The sequence below is a fragment of the Anolis sagrei genome, chromosome X (assembly GCF_037176765.1).
Source record: "Anolis sagrei isolate rAnoSag1 chromosome X, rAnoSag1.mat, whole genome shotgun sequence".
NCBI lineage: Eukaryota > Metazoa > Chordata > Lepidosauria > Squamata > Dactyloidae > Anolis > Anolis sagrei.
This window is the reverse complement of record NC_090034.1, coordinates 66,344,742-66,367,511: the sequence shown is the minus strand read 5'-3', so window position 1 is coordinate 66,367,511 and position 22,770 is coordinate 66,344,742. Positions and strand designations below refer to the sequence as shown.

Genomic DNA, 22,770 nt, shown 5'->3' with positions numbered 1-22,770 from the left:
TAGAAGACACAAGATGCTCTATTGTCAAGTACGCCCAGGGAGTACCCAGGGTGGGTTAACACCCAAAATGCTTATCTGTAACAATAATGTGTGTGTTTACGTAGTTTGTAGAGGGTTATCAGTTAGAGACACTGAAGTGGCAAAACATGAGAAAAACATGTTTTTGAATGGTTGATCTGATAAGAGAGGTGTGTGCCCATGACGCAGCGAAAAGACATGTATATAAGTGACTGAAAGATCCAAATGTCAGAGACAGCCTTCTTTGAAGACACTGGTCTTGGCTGTTTCTCCCTGTGTGGCCACACTTGAATAAAGATTTTGCTTCACTTACGGAGACTGCTTGCTTTCTGTCACTAGCCTTGGGGTGCCTAACTAAAGGGGTACCCTTCAATCCAACACCCTTCTAATCCTAATTAACACGACTCTCTCATCAGTCAAAAGCAGGCCCACACTTCCCATTGAAATACTGGTAAGCTTATATTGGTTAACATTGTTCTTCATTTTAAATACGGTATTGTTCTTTCACGGTGTTTTGCACTTCAAATAAGATATGTACAGTGAATGTGAATATTAGTACATGTTGCAACCTATGTGCAGACGACAATAGAGAAGCAAGTTCCACACAGAAGTAATTTATGATGAAAAGCAGTTTTAGTTTGATAAATGCTTGAGACAAATTGGTCATGCTGCATTTGGAGATGTTCCACAGCAATCTTCTCTCTTTTTCACTTTCAGTGATGAAGACCTGTCTAAAGAAGCAGATAACATTTACATGTATGTATACACATATTTGTAATATACAATTCAGCATGTCATTATCCTGCTATGAATCTGGAGGCAACACAATAAAAAAGCCAATTTGTATCGATGTCAATGTTCATGGCCATATTCCATATATGCGCGCGCGCACACACACACACACTAGCCTTCTCCTGCCACACATTGCTGTGGCCCAGTCTGTGTATATGTGTTTTGTTTGTGTATATATGTGTATATGTGTGTGTATTTGTGTATATGCATATATATGTGTGTTTGTGTGTATGTGGTTTTGTGTCAGGATCCAGTTTCCGTAGCCCTGATTTCGGCGCCGAAAACTAGACTCCTGACAATCCTAGCTGATAACGACCCTGCAGGTGGTGGCCTTGGAGTACAGCGGTTTGCTTGGTGGCGGGAAGCTTTGGCGGGAGTTTGGTGGTTGGCGGGAATGTATGTTTCAAATGTGTAGGAGGGTATATAAGAGGTGGCCTGCAGCCATCCAGCAATTCCGGCTTTTCTGTGTTGCAGTATCTGATAGTAAAGTTCTTTGATTGACATGAAGCAAGTCTCCTGTCTTCATTGAGCCTAGCCGTCGTGAGCTGACATTAAGCCGGAATTCCTGGCACCATCCTGCAACCGCAGTGAGGTGATATGATGGACGAAGGGAACGAATCCCCTGCAGAGGAGGAAGAAGACACCGTCCTCGGGGCGATGGGAGGAAAACCAACATCGCTTCTGGGTGAGGCTGAAGCAGAACTCGAAAGAGTGACTGCACTCGCTTCATCAACAGCGTTCGCTAACCCTAACGGAGTCACCCAAAGGCGAGTGAGGGAGACCGCAGGGGGAGGCAGCAGCGACATGGACTTTAACTCTCCCCAGAAGCAGGGATACCTAGAAGAGAGAGTAGCTGCCATGGAAACCACGCTATCCGTGATGTCCCGACTAATGGAGCGCCTGGCCCCTCTGCTGGAGGAACAACCACCCCGCACGGAATCCCCGTGGGATGCCAGTACAGGGAGCAGCCAGATCCTGGGAGCGAGACGCAAGACCCAAGCGGCACCGAATGAAGGGGGAGACGGTCCGTCCCGGGGAGTGACGATAACCCCGCAACCCCTTCCCATGGGAACCGGAGCAGGACGCGGAGCAGGGCGAATAGAGGCACCATTCGGGCAGCCCGCACCCCCAGTAGGAATGATGCAAGCAGGCACACAAGGAATGCAGTTCCAGCCTTTACAACAGAGAAGGGAGGATCTGCGTGCCGAATTCGGAGGGAAGCCTGAAGACCTTGACTTCTTCCTGACACTGGTAAGAGGGTATTTGGAAGATAATGCACATACCTTCAGGTCGGAGGCCAGCCGAGTGAGAATTGTAGGAGCAGCATTGAGGGGAGGCGCAGCAAGCTGGTACGTGCAACTGCACGCTCGACACGATCCATGCCTAGGGTCGGTGAGAGCATTCCTGGCTGCACTAGAGGCACGCTTCCGAGACCCCCTTGAACGCATCAAAGCAAGAGACAAGCTGAGAACGATTACACAAGGGCAGAGGAGCGTATCGGAATTCGCTGAGGAATTCCAGATGCTGGCTGAACGGGTCCCAGATTGGTCTGCCCAGACTAAAGTGGAGATCTTCAAGGAAGGTCTGAGGAAAGAGCTGCTGACATGGGCTCTGCATCGCGACGATCCAGGGACGATCCAGGGCTGGATCCAACTAGCCGGACGAGTGGAGACAACGTTGAGCCAAATTGAGCGACACCGAGGAACTACCATAACATCCAGACCGCAGAAGAGAGAGGACAGGAAGCCATCTGGAGAGCCGCCAAAGAAGGAGCCAGCGAGCAGAGAGAAAAGCCGACAAACCGGATGTTATGTCTGCGGCCGTCCTGGCCACCGAGCCTCGGCATGCTGGCAGCGGAAGGGAGGGGATCTCTCACGGCCGATACCAAAACCAGTGGCCGGGAGGAAAGCAGAGGAATGCTCCCTGCCTGAGAGTCTTAAGGGAACTTTGGTGAGTCAAAGCAATGGAATGCTCATTTTCCCCATAAGACTAGAGGGGTTAGATAAATGGGCCGGTTGCAAAGCTTTCATAGACTGCGGATGTTCTAGAAATATCATGACCCCTGAACTAGCTGAAGAGCTAAAATGTAAGACCATAGCTCTGCAAACCCCCATAGCATTTACCCAATTAGATGGGTCGGTGGCTTCCGGAGCCCCAGCTAAATATGAGGTCGGAGGAGTGAAGTGCAAAGTAGGCGACTGGGAAGGCGAAGTGGCATTTGTGGTGGCCCCATTAGCAACCTACCATGTAATCTTGGGAATGCCATGGCTACAAGGAGCAAACCCCCAAGTAAATTGGGAGGAGAGGAGCATAAGCTTCTCACAACCAAAGATGGGTGGCAGATGTGAGGAAAACACACCAGAAGAGTGGGTACAGAACATTCCACCACAATATAGAGACTTTGCTGATGTCTTTGATGAAAAGGAGGCCGACAAACTACCCCCTAAAAGAAGGGTTGAGGTTAAAATTGAGATTGATAAAGGTGCAACGCTTCCAAAAGCAAAAATATACCCAATGTCGGCCAGGGAAATGGAGGAACTGAAACAATACATAGACAAGAATCTAGCACGGGGGTTCATTGAACCTTCGGACTCCCCTCTCGGAGCCCCCGTACTATTTAGACGGAAGAAGGATGGGTCATTGCGCTTGTGTGTAGATTATAGAGGTTTGAATGCGGTGAGCACTACAACTTGTTACCCTTTACCATTAACCAAAGACCTACTATCCAGACTGTCGGAAGGGAGGATATTTACAAAACTGGACTTGGTGGAGGCTTACCACAAAATCAGAATCAAGCCAGAGGACAAGTGGAAGACGGCTTTTTCTTCCGCAATGGGATTATTTCAATTTTCCGTGTGTCCCTACGGGCTAAAAGGCGGGGGAGGGGCATTCATGCAGATGATAAATGAGGTGCTACATCCCTTGTTGTACCGGGGTGTGTTTTGTTATATCGATGACGTAATAATTTTTAGTAAGAATGAATCAGAACATTGTCAGTTGGTGAGAGATGTATTACAAAGGCTAAGGGAGGCAAAATTGTTCGCCAAACTAGCCAAATGCGAATTTAATAAGAGGCAGATTGATTTCTTGGGATACAGAATATCCCACAAAGGTATCGCAATGGACCCTACGAAAGTAGAGGATGTGAGGGTCTGGGAGCCACCTACCACACGAAAACAGTTGCAGTCATTCCTGGGATTCGCAAATTTCTATAGGTCATTCATAAAAGATTTTGCACAGCTGACATTACCCCTTACAGAACTACTCAAAACAAAAGGGAAGGGGGAAACAGCCAAGACACGATCCCCAGGGGCAAAATTAGTGTGGTCAGACGAATGTCAAAAAGCATTCGACCAACTTAAGCAGCGATTCACTGAGGAGCCACTTTTAACCCACCCAGATATGGCCAAACAATTCATACTCCATTGCGACGCCTCAGATTGGGCATACGGGGCAGCGCTCATGCAAAGAGACTCTGAAGGAGCCTTAAGACCTTGTGGGTTCCTATCCAAAAAGTTTACTGAAACAGAACGAAATTGGCCTATCTGGGAGAAAGAAGCACTGGCCATCATGAAAGCATTAGAGTGTTGGAGACACTTGCTAGAAGGGAGCGGCGCCCCATTTGAAGTTTGGACTGATCACAGAAACCTCCAGTATCTTACATCTCCCCGTAAATTGTCAGCCAAACAAATCAGATGGGCTCAATATTTCTCACGTTTCCAAATAGAATTAAAATTTCATCAAGGAAAAAAGAATGTCCTCGCAGACACGCTGTCACGTATGCCCCGACAAGAGGGAGGAAGAGAGCGAGCCGCTGAGAGCCTCATATCAATCCAAAGGGGGAACATGGCCGTAGTAACTAGAGCCCAAGCCGAGCGCAATCGGGAGATAGTGGGAGTAGAAAGTAGAGGGGGAGAAAGTTGGGAAGAAGAATTGAAACAGGCCTATAGAAAGGACGGATGGTTAAAAGATAATGAGAAAAAGGTGGAATGGAAGGGTGGACTGGTGTTTGTGAATAGAAAACTGTACATTCCGGAATCTTTGAGGGGGGAAATGTTGAAGAGATGTCATGATAATAAAAGTGCAGGCCATTTTGGGGTCACCAAAACAACGAAATTGCTGGCAAGGCAATGTTGGTGGCCAGGGATGAGAAGTAACACTAAATCATATGTCTCACGCTGCGAAACGTGCGCTAAGAGCAAAGCCCCCACACAGAAACCCATAGGCCTTTTGCAAAAAGTAACCGAGCCTACGAGGCCGTGGAGTTCGATTGCGTTTGATTTTGTTGGGGAACTTCCACCAAGTAAGGGGCAACGTTACATTTGGACCGTCCTAGACCTATTCTCAAAAAATGTACATTTTGTTGCACTCCCAAAACTTCCTTCCGCAGAAAAACTAGCGGAATTGTTTGTTAAACACATTTACAAGTTACATGGATGTCCGGACCAAGTCATCAGTGACAGGGGAGTCCAATTTACTGCAAGATTTTGGAAAGAGTTCATGAGGTTGCTAGGAGCTGAGAGGACATTGAGCTCGGCTTTCCATCCCATGACGAACGGGGGGGTAGAACGCACTCAACAAACTCTCGGGACATTCCTCAGAACATACGTAAACCAACAGCAAACCAACTGGGTAGATATCCTCCCCTTCGCAGAGCTAGCATACAATTCAGCCCCACATTCCACAACCCAGGAGTCACCTTTCAAAATAATTTATGGCCAAGAAGTAGCCCCCCTTCCTAGACTCCCAGAATGGCCGGAGGGAGAACAAGAAAGAGGGGAGGATTGGGCCCAGCAAATGAGAGATAACTGGGGAAAGGTGGTGAAAGCATTGCGAGAAGCACAAAAACAACATAAGCTGTTCGCAGATCGCAAAAGGAGGGAGGGAGACAAGCTAGAAGAAGGAGAATTGGTATGGCTGTCCACAAAAAACATCAAACTTAACACACCATCGAAGAAACTCACGCCACGATATATAGGCCCATTCAGAATCATTAACCAAATAAACGAGGTCACATATAGACTGAAGCTACCAAAGGATTTGGGAAAAATACACCCGGTATTTCATTGCGGACTATTAAAAAAATACCTGGGGCCCCTCGACCCGGAAAACGATTAGATATATGTTCCATTTCCCTTTCAGGAGGAAGAAGTGGAGGAGGAAGTCATGTCAGGATCCAGTTTCCGTAGCCCTGATTTCGGCGCCGAAAACTAGACTCCTGACAATCCTAGCTGATAACGACCCTGCAGGTGGTGGCCTTGGAGTACAGCGGTTTGCTTGGTGGCGGGAAGCTTTGGCGGGAGTTTGGTGGTTGGCGGGAATGTATGTTTCAAATGTGTAGGAGGGTATATAAGAGGTGGCCTGCAGCCATCCAGCAATTCCGGCTTTTCTGTGTTGCAGTATCTGATAGTAAAGTTCTTTGATTGACATGAAGCAAGTCTCCTGTCTTCATTGAGCCTAGCCGTCGTGAGCTGACAGTTTTGCACATGCGTTGTAATGTATTTTTTGTTTTTTGGCTTTTTAAGTGTGTTCTGCTGTATTTTTCAGTGTTTTTATGAGTGATGGTCACTCATTGGCCTAATAGGTGTATTGTGTCCAAATTTGGTGTCAATTCATCCAGTGGTTTTTGAGTTACGTTAATCCCACAAATGAACATTACATTTTTATTTATATAGATATGGAGCCGCTGAGCTGCTGAACCTGCTGACTGAAAGGTCGGCAGTTCGAAACCAGGGAGCAGAGTGAGCTCCCACTGTTAGCCCCAGCTCCTGCCAACCTAGCAGTTCGAAAACATGCATATGTGAGTAGATCAATAGGTACTGCTTTGGCAGGAAGGTAACACTGCTCCATGCAATCATGACCTTGGACGTGTCTATGGACAACGGCGGCTCTTAGAAATGGAGATGAGCACCACCCCCCAGAGTCAGACCGGACTAGACTTAATGTCAAAGGGAAACCTTTACACACACACACACACAATCTGTGAATAGGTAATAGACAACTATTGTGTATACACACTGTAAGTAATGGAGTATTTCTATGTTATCTATTCATCTCTTTTAGAAAGTTATTCTTTTTGCATTTTTCCTCTTCCCCCTGCTCTCTACCTCCCCATCCCCCTGCCACATTTACCTCTATATCTTTATCTTTTACCATGAACACAATTTTCTTAATCTTTTTTTACAGTATCTATATTGGCTGCACCTCTTTCGATCCATTCCATGCTAGTAGCCCATTTCTCTTTAATTTCTATCTTCCTGTGTATCCTCTTGAACTATACATGCTATAATGTTTAAAGACCCACATTTTCCCTGTTCTATCCCTTTCTGGACAAAAAGATTGAAGTTTTAGGAGAGAAAACTAAGAAGCCAGGGTGAAACAAAGGAGGATACTGGTCCAATGTGATGGGATAACCAGAGGTTGGAAATGTTAGGGGTTTTTTTGGACCACTAGGATTCCCCCCTAGACATCTTGGTTGGAGCATTGTAGGAGCTGCAAGTCAAAGGGAACTCTTCCATGATCTGCAGGTGACAGCAATGTCTTCATCTACTAGAATAATAGAATCATAGAGTTGGAAGAGACCTCATGGGCCATCTAATCCAACCCCCTGCCTAGAAGCAGGAATATTGCATTCAAAGCACCCCTGACAAATGGCCATCCAGCCTCTGCTTAAAAGCTTCCAAAGAAGGAGCCTCCACCACACTCCGGGACAGAGTTCCACTGCTGAACGGCTCTCACAAGAAGTTCTTTCTAATGTTTAGATGGAATCTCCTTTCTTGTAGTTTGAAGCCATTGTTCCGCGTCCTAGTCTCCAGGGAAGTAAAAAACAAGCTTGCTCCCTCCTCCCTGTGAGTTCCTCTCACATATTTATACATGGCGATCATATCTCCTCTCAGCCTTCTCTTCTCCAGGCTAAACATGCCTAGCTCTTTAAGCTGCTCTTCATAGGGCTTGTTCTCCAGACCCTTGATCATTTTAGTCGCCCTCCTCTGGACACATTCCAGCTTGTCAATATCTCTCTTCAATTGTGGTGCCCAGGATTGAACACAATATTCCAGGTATGGGACACAATATTCCAAGCCTGATAACTTTGGCCCTTTGAGCCCTTCTCCGTGACAAATAGGGAAAAGTGCCCACTGAAAGTAAACCTTAGCAGGGTAGTTATTGTGGCCCCTTCCCTTTCTACGTTGCCAAATAAAAGCCAGATTATCTGCTTTGAACTGGATGATATGGCAGTGCAGACTCATATAATCCAGTTCAAAGAAGATAATCTGGGTTGTCTGCTTTGATCATCTGGATTATATGGCGGTGTCAAAGTGGTCTGCGGCGCATCTTCGTAAATGTATCCCTCCCGCATCTTACCAGACTCTGCCTGCGGTGATGACCGTGGGTCTTTTCTGATGGCTCCGGCTTTGAAAGTGGAGAACAGAAAGAAAGATAAAACATAACATGTATTTGCCCCACCCCTCCCCCAAAAGTCTCTTTGACTCTTCAAGCATTAGGCAAGCAGCTCGATATACAATTGATTTATTATTATTTTAAATTATATTTATTTATCTTCCCTAAAGGGGACTCAAAGCGGCTTAACATAAAAGCATCAGCATGGGTAAGAGGTGCCTAGAAGTAAGACATATTTAGTAGTGGAGCTCTCCTGAAATGGGCATTACTAAAGAGAGGTTGGGTAGTCATCTGTCAATATTTTATTTATCGTGTCAGGCAACCGAACAGCTGTATTACATTTTTGACAGAACAAACAAACAAACAAACATACAAAAGACACAGAGTTTGCAAGCTTGGTAGTTGATTAAATGTCATTTGACCAATATCTGGCCACTTGGAGTGCTTCTGGTGTTGCCGCAAGGAGGTCCTCCATTGTGCATGTGGCAGGGCTCAGGTTGCATTGCAACAGGTGGTCAGTGGTTTGCTCTTCTCCACACTCACATGTTGTGGATTCCACTTTGTAGCCCCATTTCTGAAGGTTGGCTCTGCATCTCGTGGTGCCAGAGCGCAGTCTGTTCAGCACCTTTCAAGTCGCCCAGTTTTCTGTGTGCCCAGGAGGGAGTCTCTCATTGGGTATCAGCCATTGATTGAGGCTCTGGGTTTGAGCCTGCCACTTTTGGACTCTCGCTTGCTGAGGTGTTCCAGCGAGTGTCTCTGTAGATCTTAGAAAACTATTTCTTGATTTAAGTTGTTGACGTGCTGGCTGATGCCCAAACAAGGGATGAGCTGGAGATGTCTCTGCCTTGGTCCTTTCACTATTGGCTGCTACTTCCCGGCGGATGTCAGGTGGTGCAGTACCGGCTAAGCAGTGTAATTTCTCCAGTGGTGAAGGGCGCAGACACCCCGTGATAATGCGGCATGTCTCATTAAGGGCCACATCCACTGTTTTAGCGTGGTGAGATGTGTTCCACACTGGGCATGCTTACTCAGCTGCAGAGTAGCATAGCGTGAGGGCAGATGTCTTCACTGTGTCAGGTTGTGATCCCCAGGTTGTGCCAGTAAGTTTTCGTATGATATTGTTTCTAGCACCCACTTTTTGCTTGATATTCAGGCAGTGCTTCTTGTAGGTCAGGGCAAGGTCCAGAGTGACTCCTAGGTATTTGGGTGCGCTGCAATGCTCCAGTGGGATGCCTTCCCAGCTGATCCTCAGAGCTCGGGATGCTTGTCTGTTCTTGAGATGGAAAGCACATGTCTGTGTTTTGGATGGATTAGGGATCAGCTGGTTTTCCCTGTAGTAGGCAGTAAGAGCACCTAGGGCTTCGGAGAGCTTCTGTTCAACAATCTCAAAGCTCCCTGCTTGAGCAGTAATGGCACGATCATCAGCATAGATGATGCTCTCTGTCCCTTCTGGCAGTGGCTGGTCATTTGTGTAGATGTTGAACATGGATGGAGCAAGCACGCTTCCCTGAGGCAGGCCGTTCTTCTGTTTCTGCCATCTGCTTCTCTGGCCCTGGAACTCAACAAAAAAGCTCTCTTGAATTGTGGTGCCCAGAATTGGACACAATATTCCAGGTGTGGTCTAACCAAGGCTGAATAGAGGGGTAGCATTACTTCCCTAGATCTAGACACTATGCTCCTATTGATGCAGGCCAAAATCCCATTGGGTTTTTTTGCCGCCACATCACATTGTTGGCATTGAATGTTTGCTGTATATGTGTTCTGTGATCCGCTCTGAGTCCCCTTCAGGGTGAGACAGATAGAATAGAAGTACTGTAAATAAATGAACTGTAAATAAATATGTGGTTCTTACCACACTGTGTCGGCGAAACGTTTCATCTGTAGCTTCATGCTGTAAACGAAAAAGAATAAAAAATCAGGGCCAGGAGGTGCCACTCAGAAGACCCACCACACTCCCTTTTCTTGATCTTTGGCAATCAAAGTCAGGCAAGACTTGGTGAGAAGACCATTCAGCTGAGCAAACAGCCAAACAAATGCAAAACAGCATTTAAACAGACCACAATGTAACCAAGGGCATTCAAAATAAATGTAAGGTATGCATTAAGTCACTGTTCTACATACCTTTCCCAAGGACTGCCGCCGTGCTCTCAGAGTTGCTGTTTTCACTGCTCCCCTTTGGTATTCTGCATCAAATACACTGGACTGACAAAAGGAAGATGGTAAAGAGAAAAAGAATTTTAGAGCTGTTGCAAGACTGTCAACTCACAACAGCCGTTCCCAATAACGACACAGGACTCCGATCCGTAATCAATTAGAAACCTTTAATGCTGGATGTTCAGACACAAAGAAAGCCGGGATTGATCAGCAGCCGCTGGTCATCTCTTTTATACACTCCCCCACATTTGAAAACCTTTTTCCCGCCAAGCTGAAAGTCCCGCGCAACGCTCCCGCCAAATGCCAACTGCTTTCCCCCGAGGTCACCAGCTGCACAGTCCTTATCAGAGTCCTAGGTCAGGACCCTGGTTTTCAGCGCCAAAATCAAAGGCCTGGAAACTGGTTCCTGACACAAGACATTTTACTACATTTAAAAATGGATGACCCAAACAATTACTGTCCGGTCAGCCTCACGTTGATACCAGGCAAGATTCTGGAAAAGATTGTTAAGGAAGTGGTCTGCAAACATTTAGAAACAAATGCGGTCAACGCTAATAGTCAACATGGATTTATCAAAAACAAGTCATGCCAGACTAATCTGATCTCTTTTTTCAATAGAGTTACAAGCTGGATAGATGGGGGAATGCCGTGGATGTAGCATACCTGGATTTCAGTAAGGCCTTCGACAAGGTCCCCCATGACTTTCTGGCAAACAAAGTAGTCCAATGTGGGCTAGACAAAACTACGGTGAGGCGGATCTGTAATTGGTTAAATGGACGAACCCAGAGGGTGCTCACTAATGCTTCCTCTTCATCCTGGAAAGAAGTGACAAGTGGAGTGCCGCAGGGTTCCGTCCTGGGCCCAGTCCTGTTCAACATCTTTATTAATGGCTTAGATGAAGGGCTAGAAGGCATGATCATCAAGTTTGCAGACGACACCAAATTGGGAGGGATAGCCAATACTCCAGAGGACAGGAGCAGAATTCAAAACTATCTTGACAGACTAGAGAGATGGGCCAAAACTAACAAAATGAAGTTCAACAGTGACAAAAGCAAGATACTCCACTTTGGCAGGAAAAGCAAAATGCAAAGATACAGAATGGGGGACAATGCCTGGCTTGAGAGCAGTACGTGTGAAAAAGATCTTGGAGTCGTCGTGGACAACAAGTTAAACATGAGCCAACAATGTGATGTGGCAGCAAAAAAAGCCAATGGGATTTTGGCCTGCATCAATAGGAGCATAGTGTCTAGATGTAGGGAAGTCATGCTACCCCTCTATTCTGCTTTGGTTAGACCACACCTGGAATATTGTGTCCAATTCTGGGCACCACAATTGAAGAGAGATATAGACAAGCTGGAATGTGTCCAGAGGAGGGCGACTAAAATGATCAAGGGTCTGGAGAACAAGCCCTATGAGGAGCGGGTTAAGGAGCTGGGCATGTTTAGCCTGAAGAAGAGGAGGCTGAGAGGAGATATGATAGCCATGTATAAATATGTGAAAGGAAGCCACAGGGAGGAGGGAGCAAGCTTGTTTTCTGCTTCTCTGGAGACTAGGACACGAAACAATGGCTTCAAACTACAAGAGAGGAGATTCCATCTGAACATGAGGAAGAAGTTCCTGACTGTGAGAGCCGTTCAGCAGTGGAACTCTCTGCCCCGGAGTGTGGTGGAGGCTCCTTCTTTGGAAGCTTTTAAACAGAGGCTGGTTGGCCATCTGTCAGGGGTGATTTGAATGCAATATTCCTGCTTCTTGGCAGGGGATTGGACTGGATGGCCCATGAGGTCTCTTCCAACTCTTTGATTCTATGATTCTATACTGGAAGCAAAGGAACAGAAGGTCCCTCAACCTGGCACTGTCCAGATTGTGCTGGACCACAACTCTCTCCATCCCTGGCCAGAAAACCTACAGGCAGAGTGAGTGTGTGAGAAAAGAGTATTTGGAGAGTGCCAAGTTAGGGAAGGCTGGACTGAGTGATACTAAGGACCTCATCAGAGCATGGATCCACTTTAAATCTGGTTGCGGTCTCCTGCAGCATTCTGGGCTTGTAGTTTAGGGGAGGAGGCTTTAAAATGCCCAGCCAGGCGGGTCCTAGACCTCACTAAACTACAAACCCCAGAATGCTGCAGAAGGCAGCAACCAGATTTAAAGTGGATCTATGCTCTAGTTTGATGAGCTAGTAACTTGCAACCTCATCAGACAGGCAAAAAACAGAAAGAAATACAGAAAGAGAGCGAGAGCGAAACAGACTGATATAAAAGAAGGCTAGATGGGCGAGTGGGAACAAAACCTCGAGGAAGAGAACTTGGAGAGATCTGGCCTTCTGGAGCAATCAGCGAACATTCTTAAAAATGGACTATGAGAATATTATCGTCCTGAACTATTATGGTTAAGCCAGAAGAGCTTTCGAACCCAAGAGTTATAGGTGGAAAATATATTTGATGTAAATACAGAAAGAGAGAGGGCATGATAATAATAAAATGATATAAACATGAACCTACTAACAACGTAAATGAAATTGTAGAACTTTCTTGGTAGGTATTAATAATAATGCCCTTGCAGACAGCCAATTTTCTCACACCAGAAGCAACTTGCAGTATATTCTGAAGTCACTTCTGACACAATAAAAAATTAAGAAAAGTTTTAATGATGCAAAGATACAGAATGCCTGGCTTGAGAGCAGTACGTGTGAAAAAGATCTTGGAGTCCTCGTGGACAGCAAGTTAAACATGAGCCAACAATGTGATGTGGCGGCAAAAAAAGTCAATGGGATTTTGGCCTGCATCAATAGGAGCATAGTGTCTAGATTCAGGGTCCTGGTCAACATCTTTATTAATGACTTAGATGAAGAGTTAGAAGGCATGATCATCAAGTTTGCAGACGACACCAGATTGGGAGGAAGAGCCAATACTCCAGAGGACAGGAGCAGGATTCAAAACGATCTTGACAGATTAGAGAGATGGGCCAAAACTAACAAAATGAAGTTCAACAGTGACAAATGCAAGATACTCCACTTTGGCAGGAAAAACAAAATGCAAAGATACAGAATAGAGGACGCTTGTCTCGAGAGCAGTACATGTGGAAAAGATCTTGGAGTCCCCGTGGACAACAAGTTAAACATGAGCCAACAATGTGATGTGGCGGCAAAAAAAGCCAATGGGATTTTGGCCTTCATCAATAGGAGCATAGTGTCTAGATCTAGGGAAGTAATGCTACCCCTCTATTCTGCTTTGCTTAGACCACACCTGGAATATTGTGTCTAAATCTGGGCACCACAATTCAAGAGAGATATTGACAAGCTGGAATGTGTCCAGAGGAGGGTGACTAAAATGATCAAGGGTCTGGAGAACAAGCCCTATGAGGAGCGGCTTAAGGAGCTGGGCATGTTTAGCCTGAAGAAGAGAAGGCTGAGAGGAGATATGATAGCCATGTATAAATATGTGAGAGGAAGCCACAGGGAGGAGTAAGCAAGCTTGTTTTCTGCTTCCTTGGAGACTAGGACGTGGAACAATGGCTTCAAACTACAAGAGAGGAGATTCCATCTGAACATTAGGAAGAACTTCTTGTGAGAGCCGTTCAGCAGTGGAACTCTCTGCCCCGGAGTGTGGTGGAGGCTCCTTCTTTAGAAGCTTTTAAACAGAGGCTGGATGGCCATCTGTCAGAGGTGATTTGAATGCAATATTCCTGCTTCTTGGCAGGGGGTTGGACTGGATGGCCCATGAGGTCTCTTCCAACTCTTTGATTCTATGATTCTATGATTCTATGAAACTGTTTTTTTGCACTACAAATAAGGTATGTGCAGTGTGCACTGGAATTCATTCATGCTTTTTTCAAATTATAATCTGGCCCTCCAACAGTTTGAGGGACTGTGACCTGGCCCTCTGTTTAAAAAGTTTGAGAACCCCTGGGCTAAGACATCAGCTAAACAAATTAATATTGACTCTACACTTCAACGTTACTTGTAACGTGGTTGTACTGCCCATTTTAATTAGTAGGGATTGCTGCGTTTTGTTGAGTATTTTATCTAAATTGAGTTAGGCTTTTTATCTTTTGTAAGTATTGTTTTATGTTAATTGATATTGTTATTGTCATAAATGATAATGTATTTTACTTGTATTCTATGTGTCCTTATGGTACTATTATGTGCTGTTTTGTAAGCCACCCCAAGTCCCTTCTGGAAATTTATGGCGGGATATAAATAAAGGTGTTGTTGTTTTTGCTATTGTTGTTGATGATGATTCAATGTTCCCACATGACAGGGTATTGGCTTGGGTGGCTCTTAATAATAATAATAATAATAACACATTATTATTTATTCTTGTGGTCTCCTTCCTATTCTGTGATCCTTTATTGCAACTTACCTTCTCCAGGTTCATCAATGTAGCCAGAACATCGCCAGGCTTCCCCTGCATTATGTCAGTGCCAAGTACGGTTTCTGAGATGTTGGCCCCACGGATATTTCGTAAAACAACCTCTTGCTCCTGTTCTACGTTGAATCGGATAGACCTCACCTCCTGAACTATTCTGTAAGAATCATAGTAGTCAAAAAGACAAAAAAAATCTTTATGGCTCCTTCAATCGAATGTATTTGCATCCCTATCAGGTAACTTCTCAGAGGTGAGGCACTATTTTGACATTTAAGAATAGAATAGAATAGAATAGAATAGCTTGATTGTCTATATGCAAATGGACAAATGATCCAATAATTTGGTGGATAAAAATAACAAAGAGTTCTTAAAGAGATAGAAATGGGTCATGGCATATCTGGAAGGAGAGTCAAAGAAGTGAATTGTAAACAGCTCCAAGAGGAATTTATGGTTAATATATATATCGTTAATATATGCAGAGGAACTTTGTTTTCTGTAGACCAGGGGTCCTCAAACTTTTTAAACAGAGGGCCAGGTCACAGTCCCTCAAACTGTTAGAGGGCCAGATTATAATGTGAAAAAACATGAATGATTTCCTATGCACACTGCACATATCTTATTTGTAGTGCAAAAAACACTTAAAAACAATACAATAATTAAAATGAAGAACAATTTTAACAAATATAAACAGTATTTCAATGGGAAGTGTGGACCTGCTTTTGGCTGATGACATAGGATTGCTATTGTTGTGTGCTTTCAAGTCATTTCAGACTTAGGTTGACCCTGAGTGAGGCCCGGGTAAATGACCTTGGAGGGCCATATCGGGCCCTCGGGGCCATAGTTTGAGGACCCCTGCTGTAGAGGTTCTCCCAATCAAATTGCCAGCATGTCCGCATGGGCACCTTTTATTACCTCCCTACTGAAGCGGCACCTATTTATCTAATCACATTGATATTTTTGAACTGTTAGGTGAGCAGAAACTGGCTGATGGTTGGGAACTCACTCCAACCTGGGCTTGAACTGGCGACCTTTTGATCAGTAAGATTTTCTGCAGCAGGTGGTTTAACCCACTGAGATAAAGCCCGGCCCTTAGCTCAGCAGGTTAAGCATGTCAGAAGAGTAAATAAGAATTGTAATAGGCATCATAGTGACTAGGGATGGAAGTCAAGGTGGTGGGTGCACGGGTGAGTGGGATAGGGGTCAACTTTGTGTAGGATGTGGGCAAGAGGATTGTCTTATATGTGGTGTTGTGTATGATATGTGCACCGTGTGTATTTATAACATTTGTAAATTTGAATTTTTAAAAAAAGGGGGGGGGGAGATAACAAACTCTATAGAAGACAAACTCTTAACCGGTCAAGCTCATCCCGGATCACTCGGTATTCCTTCAGATTCTCGTGGATCGCTTCCAGGACAACACAGAGTTCTTCACAAGTGGCTTCATTCAGGTTGCCTAAGTTCCCACCGCACAGCAGCTCCTGCCGGTGGACCATGGGTGTTCCAAGCATGACCTCTTTCACATGCACAGGTTCAGACTGGCCCATGAAGACATCATCATCCGTGTCATCCTGCTTAAGCACAAAGAAAAATAAGAGGCATCCCATACACGTCAGCCAACCAAGCCACATATTTGTTGGTGAGTAAGTTTCCATATTGCTTTGCCTTATGGTTTGTGTGGCTGTGCGCTCAGATCAAAGATTAGTGTGTTTGGTACTATGGAACTGAATCTCTTATGGATGAGGCCAGGTTTTCCAAGTTTTGAAATTTGTAGAATTAATGCAGCTTGATGCCATTTTAACTGCCATGGATCAATGCTACGTAATCACAGAAGTTGTACAACAGCAACAACAACAACAACAATGGCATGAATGTAACTGCAGTCTTGCTGGGTCAGATCTATCTAGTCCAGACATGGGTCAACTTTGGCCCTCCAGGTGTTTTGGACTTCAACTCCCACAATTTCTAACAGCCTGCTGGCTGTTAGGAATTGTGGGAGTTGAAGTCCAAAACACCTGGACAGTCAAAGTTTGCCCATGCCTGATGTAGACCCACCCTAAAAGAAGGGTCATATAGCATAGGTAGGGTCATAGATAGTCATAACATAGCAAAGGATGACCACCTCACCTGCTTCATAGGAAATCAGCTACAAAACAGGAACTTTATTGTTGAGTCCCATGGCCAGAGAAGCAGATGGCAAAAACAGAAGAACGGCCTGCCTCAGGGGAGCATACTTGCTCCATCAATGTTTAACATTTACACAAATTATCAGCCACTACCAGAAGGGACAGAGAGTTTCATCTATGCTGATGACCATGCCATCACCATTCAAACAGGGAGCTTTGAAATGGCGGAATAGAAGCTATCTGAAGCTTTAGGTGCTCTTACTGCCTATAATAATCATCATCATCATCATCATCATCATCATCATTATCATCATCTTTATTCATACCCCGCCACCATCTCCCCCAACGGGGACTCAGAGCGGCTTACATGAGACCAAGCCCAAACAACAAATTACAATAAAATAAAAACCAAAGACACAGACAATACAGTAAAATACATAAAACATATGAATATAATAAGCAATATAAAAATACAATATCCACAATCACAATGACAATGAGCAGGCCACATGTGCAAGATAAAATGCTAAAACTCAAGGTGAGATAAAAGAGGAGATTATTTGTGAGAGAGAACTCATAAAGAAACGGAGTTGTAAAAAAAAAAAGGCCTTCATACAAGCCTATTAAAGGGAAAACCAGCTGGTTCCTAATACATCTGAAATGCAGACATGTGTTTTTCACTTTAAGAACCGACAAGATCTTGAGTTTACGTGGGAAGGAATCCCACTGGAGCACTGCAGCACACACAAATACCTGGGAGTCACTCTGGACCGTTCTCTGACTTACAAGAAGCACTGCTTGAATATCAAGCAAAAAGTGGGTGCTAGAAATAATATCATACGAAAACTGACTGGCACAACCTGGGGATCACTAGCATACACAGTGAAGACATCTGCCCTTGCGTTTTGCTGCTGAGTACGCATGCCCAGCGTGGAATACATCTCACCATGCTAAAACAGTGGATGTGGCCCTTAATGAGACATGCCACATTATCCCAGGATGTCTACGCCCCACACAACTGGAGAAATTATACTGTTTTGCCGGTTTTTGCACTACCTGATATCTGTCGGGAAGTAGCAGCCAGTAATGAAAGGACCAAGGCATTGACATCTGCGGCCCATCCTCACATATCAGTCAGCATGTCAACATTTTAAAACAAGAAATAGTTTCCTAAGATCTACAAAGATACTCGCAGGAACACCTCAGCAAGTGAGAGTCCAAAAGTGGCAGGCTAAAACCCGGAACTGTAATCAGTGGCTGATACCAAATGAGAGACTCCCTCCTGGGCACACAGAAGATTGGGCAACTTGGAAGGCGCTGAACAGGTTGTGCTCTGGCATCACGAGATGCAGAGCCAACCTTGTAATAAGAAATTCAATGTGCAAATTTGATAAATGTGAATTTAATATGATGTGTGGGAATGAATGGAAGAATGGAAGTTGTATGGATGGAGTTAATAATTTTGGGAACACCAGTATAATATTAAGGCCTGCAGTGACCAACTTCCTGCTTGCTGCTTTGTGATTAAATCCTATTAAGGAGATCTGAAGAGTAAACTCTGATAAGAACTGGGACAGTGATAAAGGAAATGTTTGCAACCTTCCTTATGTTAAGAAGAAAGTCAACAGAAGATCAACACCAATCAAGAAGATCAACACTGAGATGGATCCAGGATGGAAGACGTCTATCATTAATTTACAACTTTGGGACTACATCAACAGAATTTTCCTATAAAAGACTCAGGCTAATAATGCTCAAATCGTGGCAGACCGAGGAGTCTGATCCACCCGCCATGCTCTGCTCCATGGGAAGGAGAGAGGTGGTGTATTTGGAGAGTGTCAGATATGCTATGGGAAAGCATGATTCTGGACACTTTGGGGCTTCTTTCTCAAGGGGAGAGGAAGAAGTGCGCTTTTGGAGTCTTGAATTTTGTGCAGGGATTCAGGTTCTGCTGTATGGAAAACAGAGATCTGGTCCTTGGCACTGTTCTTAGGGAAAGAGGTTTTGGCATTTCGGCGTTTTGAAGTTATGGCGTTATGGAAGTTATGGAACTATGCGTTGGCAGGCTGCAGGAAATCAGGGTCTGGCCTTACAGGTGCTTCTTCAAGGAGGGAGAAAGGATATGGTAATATTTGGATGCATGTGGATGAATGCATGTACATGTGTGTGAATGCTGAGTGAAAATGTAATTCCCCTTTGTTTGTTTGTTAACCAATGTAATTGTGAATCCAATGTAGTTGCATAGAATCTGTATGTCTGTATGTCCAATGTCATTCTTTGTCTAAATGTTTTCTGTAATCTGATATATCTTCTCACACTGGAAATTACAATAAAAAGAACCTATGCTTCAAAGTTATTGAAAAGTCATTCATAACATAATTGGTGTCAGGAGTGGGATATTCTTTTCCAATGTGGGAAAGTTATTCATGACATATTTGACGTTATTTGGCATTCGTTTCCAGTATGAGAGAGAAGAATAACACTTGCTTTCAGAAGTAGGATATGATTTTTAAATTTAGAGGTTACTTTACTATATGTTGCATATAGATTTAAAATGAAATCTATATGCAAGAGGGGGAATATGTAATAAGAAATTCAATGTGAAAATTTGATAAATGTGAATTTAAAATGATGTGTGGGAATGAATGGAAGGATGGAAGGATGTATGGATGGAGCTAATAATTTTGGAAACACCAGTATAATATTAAGGCCTGCAATGACTTACTACCTGCTTGCTGCTTTGTGATTAAAACCTGTTAATGAGAAGCTGGGATAAGAACTGGGACAGTGATAAAGGAAATGCTTGCAACATTCCTTATGTTAAGAAGGAAGTCAACATAAGATCAACACCAATCAAGAAGATCAACATCTGGCCAGGAAACTGGGATGGATCCAGGATGGAAGACGTCTATCATTAATTTACAACTTTGGGACTACATCAACAGAATTTTCCTATAAAAGACTCAGGCTAATAATGCTCAAATCGTGGCAGACCGAGGAGTCTGTTCCACCCGCCATGCTCTGCTCCATGGGAAGGAGAGAGGTGGTGTATTCAGAGAGTGTCAAATATGCTATGGGAAAGCATGATTCTGGACACTTTGGGGCTTCTTTCTCAAGGGAAGAGGAAGAAGTGCGCTTTTGGAGTCTTAGATTTTGTGCACGGGGTCAGGTTCTGCTGTATGGAAAACAGGGATCTGGTCCTTGGCACTGTTCTTAGGGAAAGAAGTTTTGGCATTTCAGCGTTTTGAAGTTATGGCGTTATGGAAGTTATGGAACTATGCGTTGGCAGGCTGCAGGAAATCAGGGTCTGGCCTTACAGGTGCTTCTCCAAGGAGGGAGAAAAGGATATGGTAATATTTTGGATGCATGTGGATGTGGTGTGAATGTTGAATGAAAATGTAATTCCCCTATGTTTGTTTGTTAACCAATGTAATTGTGAATCCAATGTAGTTGCATAGAATCTGTATGTCTGTATGTCCAATGTCATTTTTTGTCTAAATGTTTTCTGTAATCTGATATACCTTCTCACACTGGAAATTGCAATAAAAAGAACCTATGCTTTAAAATCATTGAAAAGTCATTCATAACAACCTTATAAGAAATGGGGCCATAAAGTGAAGTCCATGACATGCGAGTGCAGAGAAGAACAAACCACAGACCACCTACTGCAATGCAGTCTGAGACAACATGCACAATGGAGGACCTTCTTACAGCGGCACCAGAGGCACCCCAAGTGGCCAGCTTCTGGTCAAAGGAAATTTAGTACAATGACAAGTTTAAACTTTGTGGATTTTTTTAATACGTTATAGACTATATTTACAATTTGCTTCTGACACGATAAATAAATAAATAGGTACTCCCAATTATCCAAATCTAAATCTGGCAAGTTATAAACCGCTCTGTGCCTAATATTTTTCTGGTTTCCAGCCCCTGAATTGAGAACTCACGTCCAGTCCTAAATTAGCCGCTTCAAGGGGGGACTGCGATTGCAGTTGCTTCTCCACGTTGTATTCAGCCATGGACTGTTCCAGGTTGGTTGTCACCACAGCCACAAGGAGATTTGCAAAGATGAAGGCCCCAAACGTGATGAAGATAAAGAAGTAGAGGGCCCCTCCTATCTCCAGGGCAAGGCCTTCTTGTCTGCAGAGGAATTAAAACACCTTGTTGAGTCACATTAAAAAAACAACAATAACATTTGTGTTATGAAGTAGCAAAAATAGTTGCTGCAAAAATCTGGATGCCACAAGCTGCTGCTCCAAAACACATTTTACCTCCACAAACGAAATGCAAGACTCATCTTAGAATCATAGAATCATAGAGCTGGAAGAGACCTTGCGGGCCATCCAGTCCAACCCCCCTGCCATGAAGCAGGAAAATTGCATTCAAAGCACCCCCGACAGATATCCGTCCAGCCTCTGTTTAAAAGCCTCCAAGGAAGGAGCATCCACCACACTCTGGGGCAGAGAGTTCCACTGCTGAACGGCTCTCACAGGAAGTTCTTCCTCATGTTCAGATGGAATCTCCTTTCTTGTAGTTTGAAGCCATTGTTCTGTGTCCTAATCTTCAGGGCAGCAGAAGACAAATTCGCTCCCTCCTCCCTGTGACTTCCTCTCATGTATTTATACATGGCTATCATATCTCCTCTCAGCCTTCTCTTCTCCAGGCTAAACATGCCCAGCTCGCTAAGCTGCTCTTCATAGGGCTTTTTCTCCAGACCCTTGATCATTTTAGTCGCCCTCCTCTGGACACATTCCAGCTTGTCAATATCTCTCTTCAATTCCAGGTGTGGTCTAACCAAGGCAGAATCGAGGGGTAGCATGACTTCCCTGGATCTAGACACTAGATGCAGGCCAAAATCCCATTGGCTTTTTTTGCTGCCACATCACATTGTTGGCTCATGTTTAACCTGTCCACGGGGACCACGCTTCCCCCATTCTGTATTTTTGCATTTCATTTTTTCTGCCTAAGTAGAGTATCTTGTATTTGCCACTGTTGAACTTCATTTTGTTAGTTTTAGCCCATCTCTCTAATCTGTTAAGATCAATTAAGATCTGTTATTATTATTATTATTATTATTATTAGTAGTAGTAGTAGTAGTAGTAGTAGTATATTTATTTATACTCCATTTTATCTCCCCCAAGGGGTCTTAAAACAGCTTTATAAAAAAGCATTGGTATCCAATTTGAAATATACAAACATTAAAACAGAATGAGCACTTTAAAAAATCTCTTAAAATCCATCAAAACATAATCAAAGTTAAAAACATAGCATCTCCTGACTAAATCTAAACCACCTTCATCTTTAAATGTCTGCCTAAATAAAAATCTACACTGATTCTATCACAGGCCTGGGCCAACTTTGACTCTCCAGGTGTTTTGGACTTCAGTTCCTAATAACCTGCCTTGTTTATGCCTGATTGTTTTTCTTGAACAACGATCTCAATTCACCCAAAAACAAACAAACTCCAAAGTAGATACTTCAAGCCCGAAATTTGCTTACCCTGACTTAAAATGAGCTTTGTGAAGCATTTTTATTACTTTACTAGCTTGGGGACCCGGTGCTGCACGGGTAATTTGAGAAAGGCATTGTGTGCCAAGATTGGTCTTTATCGGTCATTTATGTGGCTCGCAGTGCTCTCAGGAAGTTAGTAAAGGTACTGCAAGTCCCATCGTCCATGGTCCATCGTCCTCCAAACAGCACCAGGATGTAGAGTGGGCCATGGGGGCTCTGTGTGTCTAGTTTGGTCTTGATCAGTCATTGGATGAGTGTCACAGCAGTCTCGGGAAGTAAGTGGTTGTACTGCAAGTCCCATCATCCCTGGCCCACCCTCCTCCAAACAGCAGTAGGATGTAGAGTAGGTCATGGGGTCTGTGTGTGCCAAGTTTGGTCTTTATTGGTCTTTGTTGGGGGCCGCAGTAGTC

General features: G+C 44.2%; 1 protein-coding gene and 1 long non-coding RNA gene across 2 annotated transcripts in view; both read right to left on the bottom strand.

The window, feature by feature from the left end:
• Nucleotides 1-650: 650 nt before the first annotated feature.
• LOC137097875 (uncharacterized) lies at nucleotides 651-10,101 on the bottom strand. The gene is made up of 3 exons (XR_010910493.1): nucleotides 10,061-10,101; nucleotides 8,173-8,220; nucleotides 651-749 (listed from the first exon to the last, which is right to left on the bottom strand). It is a non-coding gene; the product is annotated as an uncharacterized lncRNA (long non-coding RNA).
• Nucleotides 10,102-10,143: 42 nt separating this feature from the next.
• Nucleotides 10,144-22,770, bottom strand: part of LOC132780820 (cation channel sperm-associated protein 4-like) — a 38,820-nt gene continuing 26,193 nt past the window's right edge. The window contains exons 7-11 of the mRNA XM_067460742.1: nucleotides 20,797-20,989; nucleotides 16,080-16,294; nucleotides 14,721-14,883; nucleotides 10,330-10,410; nucleotides 10,144-10,221 (exon numbers count right to left, since the gene is read on the bottom strand). Coding sequence (XP_067316843.1) covers nucleotides 10,144-10,221; nucleotides 10,330-10,410; nucleotides 14,721-14,883; nucleotides 16,080-16,294; nucleotides 20,797-20,989 — 730 coding nt within the window. The remainder of the gene's footprint in view (nucleotides 10,222-10,329; nucleotides 10,411-14,720; nucleotides 14,884-16,079; nucleotides 16,295-20,796; nucleotides 20,990-22,770) is intronic.